The sequence below is a fragment of the Hydra vulgaris genome, chromosome 08 (assembly GCF_038396675.1).
Source record: "Hydra vulgaris chromosome 08, alternate assembly HydraT2T_AEP".
NCBI lineage: Eukaryota > Metazoa > Cnidaria > Hydrozoa > Anthoathecata > Hydridae > Hydra > Hydra vulgaris.
This window is the reverse complement of record NC_088927.1, coordinates 19,017,747-19,034,476: the sequence shown is the minus strand read 5'-3', so window position 1 is coordinate 19,034,476 and position 16,730 is coordinate 19,017,747. Positions and strand designations below refer to the sequence as shown.

General features: G+C 30.9%; 1 protein-coding gene across 4 annotated transcripts in view; it reads left to right on the top strand.

The window, feature by feature from the left end:
• The window catches only part of LOC136083668 (TNF receptor-associated factor 3-like), a 173,145-nt gene that overhangs the window by 91,556 nt on the left and 64,859 nt on the right, over positions 1-16,730 (top strand). Inside the window, exon 8 of one of the 4 annotated variants that reach the window (XM_065803224.1) lies at positions 8,414-8,667. The exons of the other annotated variants lie outside the window; for them this stretch is intronic. Coding sequence (XP_065659296.1) covers positions 8,414-8,491 — 78 coding nt within the window. The 3' untranslated portion in view covers positions 8,492-8,667. Of the gene's footprint in view, positions 1-8,413; positions 8,668-16,730 lie in introns of those variants that run through there. 4 annotated transcript variants of the gene reach the window in all.

The following is a 16,730-nucleotide window of genomic DNA, read 5'->3' as shown; positions in this document are numbered from 1 at the left end:
TTATAATTTTTAATATATTAAAGTATTAAAAAAAAAAGATTTAACAGCCAATATAATAAAATTATAAGAAAAGGCTAAAAAAAATTTTTTTCTATAAATAAAAAAGACTAGTGCATATAGTTATTGTTTTTGAAGTTATTTAAAAAAAAAGTTCTCTTGGGCAATCAATTCAAAAATGTTTTAGGTAGGGAAGAGAAAGCTATTTGAGCAATTTTTACTAAATCTAACAGATCTCATGAACGGTCTTACATAATTTTTTCAATATTTGAAAGATAATCTAACCTGCTAAAAATTTGTTAAGAATGAAGAATTGTTTTTGATTTTTTTTAAAACATATTGCCTAAAGTTTGCAGAGCTGTTCAACCTGCCCCAGCGAGTAAGTTAAGCAATAGTGTGTGGTAAGTTAAGCAATAGTGTGTGGTAAGTTAAGCAATAGTGTGTGGTAAGTTAAAAATTCAACAAACAAATGAATATGTATGGTACGACACTTGAGTCATCAATAAAACTTTCACTAACAGTAAGCGTGTGTATAGATTATTAACTTTTTATTTTATACACCTTAATGAAACAAGTACAAAAAGTGAAAAACTTAAATAATAAGAAAGTCTCATAAAATATAAAAATATAATTTTATACAACTCTCTTTAACTTTGAAGCCCGATTTAAACATTACTAATTTTAAAAATATATATAAATAATGTACCGCTCTATCATTTCTCATCAAAGTTGTGATCTTTGTGTTCGATAGTTCAGTTTAATTTATTTTTTTTCAAAGCTACTCAACTTACCCCTCTAAACAAGGTAACATATTAGTTTGATTTTAAAAAGAACAGTAAGTCTTAAGAAAAAACAGTTAATTTTAATCAAAAGTCTAATAAAATGGTAAATTATCAACACTTAAGTGATAGTAGATAAAAAAGTTAATGAGCATGCAAGAGAAAAATTGCATAAATTTTTTTTACTTTTTTGGTCCAAAATAGGAAAGGTGCCCATATATCTTACTCAGTAGCTTTTCAGCAATTTTTTGTTGCGCATTGTGTTAACATTTTAATTCCCCAACTTTCATTTATTAGATGTTTTGCCATGTGATACGTAGTTTTTGAGATATTTTAACTTCCCAACTTGTCCCTATGCTCAACTATCCCCGCTCTACCCTACTCAATTTTGGTTTTGTCAGAGTAAAAAAAATTCAAAAAACAAGGCTGTAAATTTGAGTGAAGAACTTAATAAGATTTAAATCTGCAAAGGAAAGTTTTTTACTGATATTTGGGTGGTGTACGTTGCTTTGGGAACAGGGAAAATGACTAAAATATGAATAGTTATAAATGAAAAAATAATTTAATGTAAATTTTTCATACACTCAGTAAATATGTTTAGTGTTAAGGAAACTTCATATTTGGTTCAAAAAGTTGAAAATGACCACATAAAATTTTTGCATAAATTTTTTTTTTTTTTTATCAATTTTTTTTTTATCATATTTTTAAATTTTTTAATGAGGTAACTTTATTTTTTTATTAGGATTTTGACAAGTTATTAGTTAGAAGTTATTTCAGATAAAAATTCTTTTAAAAAGATAATTTCAGATAAATAGATATTTCAGATAAAAATTCTTTTAAAAAGATAATTTAAACAAATTTAGAAAAACGGACCAAAGAGATCTAGTTATTTCAAATAAATTAGCTTTAACTGTTTGATATTTTTTATAAAGGCTTTTCTGTAGAAAATACTCTTAACAAATTCATTCAAATTAGCTGTTTTTCTGCCGAGTTAGGCAAATACAACAACAACAACAACAACAACAAAAAGCAATATATTTACCAGAAATATAGATGTTTTACATAAGAATGTTATACGTTATAAAAAATATTTGTACAGTCTAGATTCTGGATGGTTCACTCTCATATAGCTAGGCTAAATCGAGGAGAGCGACCATAATACACTAATAAACCTGTTGTTTGTGCCAAAAATCGATACTTAATGCAAATGGAAACCGTCTAGATCGTAATAAGGTGATAAAAGTATAAATGGTTTCCATTCACATGTAAAAAATAATGGAAATATAAAAAAACAAAGCGAAAATGGCCAATAAATCCATTCAAAACAATAACTCCTAAAATAAAAAATGAAGAAATTAATAATAAGAAGAAAATTAATAAGTAACGAAAAACATATTTTTCTTGAGATAAAATAAAAATATAAACTCAAAAAAAAAATTCCCAAAAAATATTATATTCAACATAATGTTATAATTAGTGATCGACCGAAATTGGAATTTTGCCGAAATTTCGGTTTCGGTTCATTTTGGTTGCGGCATTCCGGTTTCGGTTCATTTCGGTTGCGGCAACCGAAATGGAAACCGAAATTTCGGCAAAACTTTTACCGAAATTTCGGCACAACCGAAATTTTTTAAAAGTAAGAAATTACGTGTTTAAACAATGCTCTTTTGATTTTGTTTTATTAAGAGTTGATTTGTTGTTATAAATGAAATGATGTAAATTAATAACGGAAGTTAACATTTGGTAGATTTTCTCGGCAAAACAAAAGTTTTTCAAGACTATCTGGTAAAAGTCTGTTTCGTTCGTTGGTTAGTATATCTCCAGCAGTTGAAAACAACCTTTCAACATCAGTTGATGTTGGTGGAGGAGTCAGAAACTTCTTGGCAATTTTGGCAAGGGCCAGCTTGACTCTCCCACTCGAATTTTTTTCATAAATCTTACAGAAGTCCAGACAGTCGGAAAATATCTGAGAGTCCAAGTAATCATTCAACACTTCTTTGGTCAGTCTGGAGTTTGAACTTTGGTTTGTTGTTGCTTGAGATTGGGCAATGATGTTTTTCATTAAGTTAGAAAATCCTGTAAGGCTGGTTCCTTTGGAAATTGGTTTGGGTTCATTGAGAGATGGTAGCAAAGAATCTAGTTGTGTCAAGATGGATTTTTTGGCAGCATGACAGGCATCCTGGGATCGGAAAAAATAATGTTTGAACCTTGGCTCAAGTAAGGTTGCAATGGAATAATGCTCAGTCTTTTCCATGTTCAAGAAACGATTTTCCATAGCAGTTTTCATTGCTTGCTGCATTGTGATCATGTCATCATCTCCAGTTGTAGTTTCAAGTGACTGGATTATAGTTGTCACAATGGGAATGCAAGAACTGTTGCAAGATTCACTTCCCAAGAGCAGTTTTGTGGCTTCTTCAAAAATACCCAAAATTGTAACCACTTTTTTACAAATATTCCAGTCTTCCCGTGAAAATTCAATTCCAGAGGATGGCAACTTGAGCAGAGTGCCAGCATTAGCTGGTTTAAGATGCAAAATTCTTTCCAGCATATAAAAAGTCGAGTTCCATCTTGTTGCAACATCATTTTTCAACCCAAGTTGATCTTTGTTGCCCATCTGACTCTCTTGTTGTTTGTAGAGCTCTGTATGAAACACATTTGAGTGAGAGGCATGAGTGCAAATTTTTCGGCATTTCTCAACAAGGGTTTCCACTGTTTCCATAGAAAAAAGTTCTTTTTTGATAACTAGTTGAAGAGAATGGTTGAGGCATCCAGCTGATTCATAGACACATCCTGGTTTATTGAAGGCTGCCTTGACATTTGCAGCATTGCCCCTCAAGCAAACACCAATTTTTGAAGTAAAGTCCCTCGGCTGTTTCTTGAATCTTCTGATAAATGTTTGCCGCTGTGTGACGATCGTCATATTTGGAGCAGGATAAGCAGAACTTCATCTATTCCCAGTCTTTTGAAAAGAAATGAATTGTCTTCCCTAAATATCTGTGGTGAAAATTTGACCAAGCATCCAGACCAATGGAGACCGTTTCGACTTCTTCTTCTTCCAAACGATCTTTTAGAGCAGTTTTAATCTTCTCATATGCAGGGTCCAGCATGCTTCTGTAGTATTTTTCACTAGCAACTTCAAAATTTAGAGCAATCATGGCATGGTGTCTTAAAAAACCAGCTTCATTAACAACAGACCATGGTTGCATGTTAAGAATAATCATTTTTTATCTCAAGTAAAATATTTTTTTACAATGATATCACAATACTACACTCTAGCTGTAAAAGTATCAAAAATACTTATAAAAACAATTTAAATAGAAAGGGAACATGCTACATAGAATGGGTTGTATGAAAAATAAGACATTTCAAGATTAACAGCAACTTGTTTGACCCTGACTTTTTTTAATTGTCATTGATTATTGTTAATAAAAGTGTCTCATTAAAACAATATTTTTTAATTTAAATATATATACATATATATATATATATATATATATATATATATATATATATATATATATATATATATATATATATATATATATATATATATATATATATATATATATATTTATATATATATATATATATATATATATATATATATATAAATATATATATATATATATATATATATTTTTTATTTAAATATATATATATATATATATATATATATATATATATATATATATATATATATATATATATATATATATATATATATATATATATATATATATATATAGTGGGATTAATCAATGTAATGAGTCAACTATAAGTGAGTACAACAACTTTCTTGTTCTAACAGAAGAAGTTGCAGCTATATAAAAAAAAAAAATTACAATAAAACCAGATCAATCAATGCAATAAGTCAAGTATAAGTGTATATGACCATTAAACATTTAGTATAAATTTGACAATTAACTTATTATACTCACTAATACTTGAGGTATTACATTAATTGATTGAACTAAAATAAATATTTGTAGCTATAATCTGTAGCCATTTTTCAAAACACCTTGAGAGGCTCATTGCGTATTTCAAAAAAACGCAATTAAAAAATAATTATTAGGAAAGCCTCTTTGTAAAACATTTGAAACTGATAATTTTTACATTATTTTTTGAAAATATTTGTTCAATAATTTTTATGATTTTATTTTTTTTTATCAAAATTAGCTTATTTTGTATAAAAGCCAAATTTTTTTTGTTTACTCTAAGGCTTTTTAAAAAGTAGTAGTAGCTGCAGTATGAAAAAAAAATGTACAATAAAAGCAATTAATGTACGAATTCAAGTCTGAGTACAACAACATACTTGTTGTACCAAAAGAAGCATATATAAAAAAAATACAATGGAGCTATATAAAAAAAATATAATGATATCACAAAACTAAACTCTAGCTATAAATTAAAAAAAAATTTTTAATATAGAAATATAACAAAATTTTTAAAGATAAGAAATACAGCAAATACTGCTAGCATTGAACGGTGAAATGTAATCCTCCGTCAAAAATCTTCCTATGTGCCAACAACCTCAACTTCAACTACAATTACTACAACCGCAACAAAATACAAATAGCCCAGTCTTAGTTGAGTTAATCAATTCCAGTGATCGAAACTTCATTCTAAGCGCTGCTAAATCCTTAAGAACCTCAACAGAATTTGGTAAAGTGTTTACAAATCCAGATCTTAATGATGCAGAGAGATCAAATATGAAAACGTTGCTTCAAGTAAGAAAAATTAAAAACAAATGGTTAAATAAAAATACACCTGATTCATTATTGTTATATGGCTATAATGTGTAAAAATACACTAATGTGTAAAAATACACCTGATTCATTATTGTATATGGCAAAAATTTCACAGTATTTCACGATATGATCGAAACAGTAAAGGTGGGGGTTCACTTATTTTAGTGTGCAATAATATCCACTCACTTCAAACGCATCTTAATATTCCAATGAAACTACTAAATACTGAAATTACATGTGTTGACGTGTTTGTCTCATCCATTGAGCAAAAATTACGAATTACATGCATTTATCACCCTCCATGTGCAGCCATCAGTATTTCCAAAACCAAAGCTTTTTGCAAGATAATTTATAAATATCTTGCAAGATAATTTATAAATATTACACCGCTACTTGCGATTCTACATGCATCATAGCCGGTAACTTTAATACTTATAAACTGGTCAATCCCAACTAGTTTCGGTGATTCATCTCATGACCTTTTTGTAGAAACGTGTTCCGCAAATGCTTTAACCCAACTTGTATCCGACAATACCAGATTTAACAATCTTCTAGATCTGATACTAACTAACAACTCTAAAACGTTTTAAATATAGAAACTATTGCCCCATTCACAAGTACCTGCAACCACTGCATGATTATTTTCAATTGTAATTTGGAGAAATATAAACCATATAAAAAAACAACCAAGTATAATTTTTTCAAAGCTATAACTCTAAAAACTCTATAAACTCTATACAACTCTATAAACACCGACTTACAAAATGTAAACTGGTATTTACTAGCCAAAACAAAACAGGATGTTGAATCTTTCTGGCAAACTATCTGTAATTTTTTAAATTCATCTATTTTATTGCATGTACCATTAACTTTTAATAGAAAAAACAATTTCCAACCTCTCGCCATCTGAAAATTAGCCTCCAAAAAACGTATTCTCTATAGAGATTACAAAAAAACAGGTAATCCATCTTTTCATGTTAAATTCAAAAACTACTCTCATTTATATAATGCAGAAGTTCAAAAAAATTGAGTTTCCAGAGAGAAAGATTTAGTTGTCAAATCCAATATCACTTAGTTTTACTCTTTCGTAAACAAAAAATCCAAATTCTGTAACTCTGTTGCGCCATTAATTCAAACTGATGGTTCTCTTATTACAGATGATTATGAAAAATCACAACTTTCGAACAATTTTTCTGGCTCTGTGTTTGTTACCAAAACACAAAAATTCTTGAAATAATATTACGTTTCCTTACAATTCTGTTGTTTCTTATCTACAAAAGCTTCCATCCAAATCATCCAAATCCTGCCATATTTTTGCAGTCAATTGCAATTGTTATTGCTATTCCTTTTTCTATTCTGTTTGAATGTCAATGTCCAAAAATGTTATACCTAGGATAGGAAAGCTGCAATAATATGTCCGATATTTAAAAAAGGAAACCCCTTGTTACCCACAAAGGGTAAATAGACCTATTTCCATGACATGAATTGTTTGTATTATTATGGAATCAATAATTGCTGAAAGCGTTACACGTTATTTACTCCTGAATAATTTCATTTCATTTGTGTGCATCATTGCAGTTTCTTAAAGCGTAGATCCACATGTACACAGATGTTGACAATATTAAATGAGTGGATCACTGCTGTTAATAATAAAAGGATAGATAATATCATATATACAGACTTTGAAAAAGCCTTCGATACTGTAGCTCACCCTAAGTTACTATTTAAACTGCATTGCAACGGTATCAAGTATGAGTTGCTAAATTCGGTTTCAAACTTCTAAAAATTTGATCTTTTAATGACTTCTAAAATTATGCACAACTTGGTTGATTTGCCTTTTTCTGAGTTTTTTACTCTCGCTCCTACTCGTTATTCAACTAGATGTCATTCCCAAAAATTAACATCACGTAACAAATACATCAATGATATAAGGAGATTTTTTTTCTGTGAAAGAGTTATTCAGATATGGAATTCTTTACCTCATGATATGATGCATTCTTCTTCATTGTCTCTATTTAAATCGAATTTAAAAACATACAATATTCAGAAACACTGTTTACTGTTTTAAACTTGGTGTTACATAAGATTAATTCTTAAATTTCCTGTATCACCTTTTTGTATTTTTATTTAAATATTTGAAATGATAAATAATAAATATTTGAAAAAATAATTGAAATAATAATAAAAAAAAATCTCTTTCATTAAAACCAATTTAATGATCAAATTAATTAAATCTCTTTCATTAAAACCAATTTAAATTTGAAACCAATGTAATGCAAAATTTGAAATAAATAAGTAAATACAAGACTAATAATAGAAAACCTCAATACAAGAATAATAATAGAAAACCTCAAAAAACCATCATATATTTGCTTCAAGTAAAGAAACTTGTAAATATCAAAACTTCTTTAACTATTTTAATATATTTAATTTTCTAAACTGTGCAATGTGCAATTCTCTACAATGCAGAAAAGTTTAAATGTGCATAGGTATGTATATATATATAAAACATTAAAATATTATTATAGAGAAAACATTCTTTACAAAAAATCCTTAAAATTCAACCAGTTACTAAAACTTCTGTACCCTCCTCCCTCCTTCTCATAGTTATTTCAAATTTCATATAAAATTTATTCATTATGACGTTCAGAAAAAAGCATTTAATTCAGAAGTTTATTATAACGAAAAAAATTAATAACATAGTAATAATATAATCTGTGTACATTTTGCCTCTAATTATACTATTTAAAATAGCGCATTTTATACTACCAACAAATGAAAATATGTTTAATAGGAAATTAAGAGTAGACAAAATATGCTCAGACGAAACTATAGAGCATATGATGTACAATTGCAATAAAGTACAGCCTTTAATACTTTTTGTTTTAGACATTCTTGATCAACTTTACCATTCTGAATACCCCCATCAAAATTCTCTTAAATTTTTATTATGTGGATATAGCATAAAGAAATATGATAGAGAGTTTGGAAATATTTTACTTGAAACTCTCATTGTAGAAATATTTTTAAACAGAATGAAGTCATATTACGATAAGAAAATGTTTAGTATAAAAGTTTTACTTAAGAAATTTGATAATAAAGTTAAAAGGACATTTAAAAAAAAACTTCTAATAATAAAAACAAACAACACACAAGATAGACACATTAATGAGATAAGAAACATTTTTAAAAATGGAAACCTTAATCTGGTCGCTGATATAAAGAACTATTATAGGTAACCTTAACTTGCTCGAATTTCGTATTTTCGTTTTATTTTGCTTTTTCGTTTTGTTTCGCTTTTTCGTTTTATTCGAATTTACTTCGATTTTTGTTTTTTCTGTTTTTTATTTTGGTTTTTAACGGATGTAAATATTTTATATTTGGTTTTTAACTCTTACGGATCTTTGTAAAACGGTTAATTTTTTATCACGAGATCATATTGTTGTTTATTTCTCTCCTCCGACGTCTGTCCTCCGGCGTCTGCCTTGTAGAGATTTTAATAATGAATATAGTGGTATTAATTACAAGATGGCCCACTGTTCCATTACTAAGTCACATATAAAACTCACAAGAGTTAAATACTTAATACAAAAAAATGAAGACCTCACAGACACAAAAAAGAAGAAACGAAAATGAAATAAAATCAAAAAACAAAACAAAGAAAAACATGAAAAGCAAGATTCGAAAATAATCGAAAAAGTTCCAAAAATAATCTGGGCATTTTAGTTTAAAAAAAGATTGTTGTTTATATCTATTTTTATTTTGTTATCTTCGCTCCAGATTTTTTCACATTGTAAAAGAAAAAACTCTTTACTGTTTGATATTTTTGATATTTTCGAATTCCTCATGCAAAATCTTTTTGATTTTGTTTTGAAATTCCTCTAACAAACTCACTCTAGCAAATATCGACTTTTCATGGAACGACCTCATTCTATTACAATTTAATTTATATAAAAGTTCGTTAAGAAGTAAATTTCCAATATAAAAACTATTTACAGGTTTTAAGGAAAAAGTAAAGTTTTGAATGTATTTTTAAGAGGTGGATGATGTGGATAGATTTTTTGAATAAGAGCGAGTGTGTATTTTATGAGTGGTTGTGCTTTTTCACATATAAACATCATATGGGGAAGGTTTTCCGTTTTTTCATACATTGAGGGCAGAGATCGTCTGTTACCTCTTTTTGTAAAAATCGAGTTGGTTGGAATTGCAAAGTGTATTAGTTTGTATTTAATTTCGTCTGCTTTATTGTTAATATTACTTTTGTGGATGTAGTTAAATAATTGGGACCAGTCTTTTGTTGTTATGTTTCTCATGCTATATTTATAGTAGTCTGCCCATCTGTAAAATTTTCCTGTTAGGTTTATTTCTGCATCATTTTTGGAGATAGTGTATACATTTTTTGGTTTGAGGTTTATAAATTTGAGAGAGGGTGAGTTTTTTAGATAAATAGATGTTAGTGCTTTGTTGTGGTCGTAACTTTGGCTTTGAGAATTTATGAGGTGTTTCCATTTCGGCGGTAGTGAATTTATTATTTTTGTTAGAAGGTGTTGCTTTATACCGATGAGTTGACTCTCTAGAAAGCATTTTGAAATGTCGCTTATCTTGATTATGCTGTTGTTTGTGGATTCTAGAGATGGTTTGAGGATTTTACGCTCGTGTCTTATATATAGATTGTAGAATATTGGTTGGTTTAGTACTTCCTCGTCGGTAAGATTTTTGTGGTTGTTGAATTTTCTTTAGAAATGACTCCACGTTTTTATTGTTTGACAGTAGTAGGGAGGTAGAGTTTTTAATGATTTGGAAGAATGCGTGGTGAGAAATATAAGATTTCCTTGATTTGCATATCGGTAGTTATTAAAAATATAAAGGGCTGAATCTTTCCATGCTCCCTGCTTGTTCTCATCAAAATATTTGGAAATCCAACTTAGTTAAATTGATTGTAATTTTTTTTTCACGTCGAGAATTTTTAAACCGCCTATATTGATAAGGAAGGACAGGACTTAAGGATAGGAATTTAGGTGTTTTTTTGGAGCTATTATTCCAAAGGAAGTTGTCGATTTTTCGTTCTATTAGTTTTATGTTTTTGTCACATGGTATAGGTAGGGTGTAAAGCAAGATGCCATAGGCCGCTTAGTAGTGTTTGGTTGATTATTAGAGCTTTTCCTTTAATCGATAGTTTAAATTTTTCCCACTTTTTTATCTTTTTGTCCAATTTTTCTATGCTTTCGTTCCATTGTCGGTTGATATATTGATTAGAATTAGAGAAATTAACACCTAGACTCTTAAGAGTAGTGTCATGCCATACAAAATTTAGAAAACTGTCTTTTATTATTGATCTGTTTCGTCCAAGCCACAGACCTTGGCATTTGGAAATGTTCAACTTTGTTCCTGTACCTCGTTTGTATATGTTTAGAGCGTTGCCTAAAGTTATTATCGAGTTGTCAGTCGATAAGAAAAAGACAGTGTCATCCGCATACTGTTGCAGTTTAGTTTCTTTATTGTCAATTGTGATTCCTTTAATTTCTGGCTTTCTCCTAATAAATCCTGCTTGAATTATATATAGTACCATGGAAAGGGGACATCCTTGCCTAACTCCTCTGTATATGTTTATTTTGTTTGATAAATAACCGTTTACTTTAAGATATGCACTGATGTCATAATATAATGTTTTAATTACATTAATAAAGAAAACACTAAATCCAAATTTAAATAAGCAATCATATAAAAAATTCCTGTCCACACGGTCAAAGGCTTTTATTTGGTCTATTGACACAACGGAGACATCTAAATTAATTTTGTTAGCTATATAAATTATGTCTCTTGTATATGCAAGATTTTGATATATCGTTCGGTGGGGAACACTTGCTGTTTGGTTTTCGTGTATGATTATTGGGAGTATTTTTGCTAGTCGGTTTGATATGATTTTGGTTTGATATGATTTTAGTGAGTATTTTGTAATCTGTGTTTAATAGAGATATCGGTCTCCAATTGGAAATGTCAGTTTTATCGCCTTTTTTAAATAAACATGTTATAATAGCTAGTTTTTGTGTTTCCGACATCTCGTGTTTATTATGATATCATTTAGAACATTAATTAAAATTTCACCGATTTTTTTGATAACGAGATTAGCCCTCTTAAGCGGGACGTTATTAAAGCAAATAGCTGACTGACGGTAAAAAAATAATTTATATAATTAGATTGGATTGCTTATTTTAAAAATATTATTTTTTAAACTTATAAATTTAATTGTAGTTGACCCAAGAAAATGTAATGTAACTTTATATATAATCTAAAGTTGAAACACCAGGAAAATACGAATAAATTTTTTTGACGTTATAGTGCGTCTTAGTTTACACCTATTAAAAGTGCACTATTATCACTATAACGGTTATGTTTTTTTTTAACTTATTAATATAAGTTAAAAAAAAACTATACTGGCATTTTTTTTTAAACTTTTAACAATGGACAAATATTGAGTTCTTTTTTTGTAAGAAATTTGTCACGAAAAAAAACGTTTCCGTTAACGAAGTTGCAATTAACTACTTGCAACTTTGCGATGGGAATTTTGTAGCAAAAAAATATTGTTCTAAAATTTTTTTTAGTTACTTTTTTAGTTATCTGAACAAATGCATTGTGGAATGCCATAACTCATAACTGAGCTACAGTATTTAACAAATTTGTTTAATTAACAATAGTGTAAATACATCGAATACATTTGTGCAGACCCATGTGATAAAAAAAAGTTTTTTTAAAAAAAACTAACCCACAAGCAATCTAATTACTTATATATATGATGTACTGTAACAATAACGCACTCATAGCTATGTAAAAAAACGGAAATTTAATCTCTCCTCTCTTACTTTACATTGATTATATTACGGACATCGATTATATTACGGACAAAGCACAAAAAACTAACAGTTCTATTTGTATTAATAAGGTACGCTTCATAAAAATCCGTACTTTTCATACTAGTTACCGATTATTATTCAAGTTTTTAATATGGCGAAAAGTTATGCTGGTGCCTTGTCATCTGGTAATTCATCTGTGCTGACAAAAAAACAATCTTGAAATTTTTGGTTCGAAAGCTGAAATTGATAACTCAAACGTCTTAGCGTGCCGATACGGTGATTTAAATTGTAGTGTAAACGATTTTCTTTCTGCCTTGGCTGGTAAAAAATTACTCGGAAATGTTTGGGGTGTGACAAGGCATTACGCCAACAAACTTTTCGAATTTGCAGTTGTAAACATTTCCTCTTTGTCATCTTTTCTCGACACTGAAATTGAAGTCAAAGGTTGTGTTTTAACCTTTCAACAGAAGTACGTTCGAAAGGTCCACGTGCTAGTTCAGAATATCCCAATTGGCACGCTAAGAAATGGTTGTCAAAGCGCCATCGTCCTGCTTGGCAAGCACTTGGCTGTAGGAAGAGGGGAGCTCGACTCCTTTTATTTGCAGAAATGTAAGGCGCACGGTGAGGATATCTTCACTGGAAATGTGATTATCATTATCAGGAACTGGAAGAACCCTACCCAAAACCCTCTACCTCGATATCAAAACGTTGATGGACTCACTCTAAGGTATAAACATCAAGGCCAGCCCGAATCCACAACTCCAAAACCATCAAACCCAACCATTGTACCCTCAGAACCAATAAAACCTACTATATCACAGGTCGACAGCGCTAGTGTAGACATTGATGTTAACAGTGGCAGTGTTGACATCAGTGTTGACATGGAAACTGATAAAGGAAAACAGTGAGAAAAAACAGTCTTCAAAAACGCGAAAATCCGCCCAGCCGACAAGAAAACGACTGGGAATTTCGGAATGTGAAACTCCAAAGAAAGTAACAAATACAACAGAGAAAAAAGAACCCGTGTGTTTGGATGAAGTTTTGTTTTTGAAAGAAAAAGATGGAACGTGTTTTGACGACGAAACAGATTCTCTTGTAATCGATGAAGACTATGAAAGTCAACTATGAGCGGAAAAGAAATCGTAAGATTTTTATTTCTTCTTATTTTTTTCGTTTCAATTTTAGCTTTGTTCTCGAATCAGACTTTCATTTCGAACTTTTTCGCTCTAAACCTTTATTTTTATCTTTCCGCAAAAAAATCTTTTTTTTCAACTTTTTTCTGTTCTTTTTTAAATTTCTCATTAGTTATGCATGACACGTTTCTTAACGAGCACTTAAGCTGTGCATGTTTGTATCGTTGTAGTTCACACTTTTGTGTAAAATTGTATGGTCCAGTGCGTCCATCTATTTGTATTACGTCAGTTAAATGGAAAACTCGTGCATTAAGATTAAGACTTTTATGTTTGTTTTATTTTCGTCAGATTGTAAAATTATTATATGTATGTTTAAGCGAAACGAGTTTTCAAATTAAGAAAGCTGTTTCTCTCCATCATGGCTATTAACATTTTAACATGCAACATATACGGTCTAAACGACCAAACTAAACGCGACAATTTTTTTGGATTTCTTAAAAAGTCCTCCTACGGTCTCATCCTCCTTCAGGAAACAAAGTCTGGACCGTCCACTGTTAAGCAGTGGGGTGACGAATGGACTGGCGAGTCTATTTGGAACTCTGGTCCGAGCCACAGTTGTTGCGGGGTGGCGATTCTCTCTAAATCCAACATTTCGTTAACCGAACTAAAAAGGGACGCTAACGGTAGAATATTAAACGCCATGATCAAAATTGACGAACACGAAATGCAGGTGCTGAATATTTACGCGCCGAATGTGCCAAGAGAAAGGCGCCATTTTTTTGGCGACCTTGGCGAATTCTCGCAGGACACAGGACTACCCGTACTGATGACCGGGGACTTCAACATGGTCGAAAGCCTGCCTCTTGACACAGAAGGATCAAACAACGCTAAATATCACACCTACGGCATTTCTGAACTCGGGGTCTTCCGAGGTAAGTATAGCCTAGTAGATGTTTTTCGTTATAAATTTCACACCAAAAGAGAATTCACATGGCGCAATCAGACGGTTAAATGTAGACTCGACAGAATCTACTGCCCTGAAAAAGTCGCCATAAAACAACACGCACCAAAATTCTCACCAACCCTTTTTCCGACCACGAGTTCATGTCAACAACTGTCAATTTTAGTCAATTTAGGACTAGGTTACAGGAAATTAAATTGTTCTCTTTTGGAAATTGAGGTGCATAGGCAAAAAATTGAACTCTTAATTCAAGATTGGCAAACAAAAAAACGGTCCTACACGTCAATTTTAAAATGTTGGGACGACTGCAAACTTTTTGTAAGGGCTGAAATACAACACATATGATACAGGAAAGTGCGAAAAACAAAAAACAAATGAAAAGGATTGAAAACGAAATCCAACGGGAGCGACAAAACGCTAACCCGAATTTAGATAGCATCAAAGAAAAACGCGATGCTCTTTTCTTGCTCCAGTTTCCCGGAGCGTTAATTCGCACGAAACAAAAACTAATCGAAGAAGGAGAAAAACCTTCGAAATTTTTGTATAGTTTAGAAAAAACTCGACAGCGGAACAAGTCAATTACCGAAATTCGCAAGAATGACGGCACATTGACGAGTGAACCTGGCGAAATACTCAACTCCCTATCAACGTATTATAAAAACATTTACACCAAAACAATATTATGCAAAGACAGCCAAAACCGTGTCTTGTCACACATCACTAAACGTTTGAGTGATGATGAAAACGAATTTTTAAAAACCCGCCTAACCGGCGCGGAACTAAAAGAGGCCCTTTTTAAATTTGAAAACGGAAAATCTCCGGGCTATGACGGATTTCCAGCTGAATTTTACAAAACTTTTTGGCACGTTTTAAAAAAAGATTTTGAAGAACTTGCTTACGAAATTCTTTTAAAAGAAAAAAACATCAGCCGCTCTTTGAAAAAATCAATAATTTCACTTATTCCCAAACAAGGAGATCTTACTAAATGCAAAAATTGGAGGCCTATATCTTTAATCGGCGCCGATTACAAAATAATCACAAAACCGCGGGCCCTAAGACTTGCAAAAGTAATTGGCAAAATTATAGAAGCAAATCAAATTTGCGGAATTCCAGGTAGAAACAATTTTTCAAATTTACATCTAGTACGTAATCTAATAGATTACGCAGAATTTAAAAAACTACCTAGTTTCATTTTGACAATAGATCAAGAAAAGGCGTTTGACAAAGTCGATCACGCGTTTCTGCTGCAGATTCTCCGAAAATTACATCTCGGAGAAAATTGTGTATCTTTGATAAACACCTTGTATTGAGATGTTTCGGCAACTGTTCTGAATTGCGGCTTCCTGTCTACCTCCTTTCTTACGGATAGAGGAGTTAGATAGGGAGACCCTCTCTCTCCTTTGCTATACGTTTTTGTTGGCTTTGGTGATCAGAGCGATAGCAGAATAGAGGGTTTTCCTCTGCCGGGAACACGAAAACCTCTAAAACTACAGCAGCACTCAGACGATTCGAACTTTTTTGCTAAGGACGTAAAATGTGTCCGCTATTTCTTTGAAAGCCTAAAACTATTCGAAAATGCAAGTGGTTCAGTGATCAACGCCTCAAAAACCGAGGGTCTCGCTCTTGGGGGTTTTGATCCCGAAATTTACCCACAATTGGACAACATAGAGTGGAACAATGACACCGGTTTCAAAATTTTAGGTGTTACTTTTTACAACAGACTGAGCGATACTACCAATTTCAACTGGCAAGTAGCTCCTAACAAAATAGAGAAAAAGCTCAAGTTTCTGGGACTACGTACTTTGTCACTTAGGGAAAAGACTAATTTGATAAATACGCTATTAATGTCAAAAGTGTGGTTTCTAGCAAACGTTTTGCCCACTCCCGATTGGGTAGTAGAGCGTTTGCATCGAGCGGCTAGCAGTAACAGTATCGAAAACAGTCAAACTGATTAATCTCGAAAAGCGACTTTCTGAAATTACATCGAAATTGAGAATAACATCGAAATTGTAAATAAAGGAATAGTATCGAAAATACGAAAAACAGAATAATCTCGAAATAGCTCAAAAGAGAAGAATATCGAAATGGGACTTACCGAATAATATCAAAATTGTGAAAAAAAGAATAGTATCGAAAATTTAAAAAACGGAATTAGATTGAAATTGTGAAAAAAGGAACAATATCGAAAAGGGACTTTCCGGAATAATATCGAAAATGTGAAAAACGGAATAAAATCGAAAAGGGACTTTCTGGAATAATAT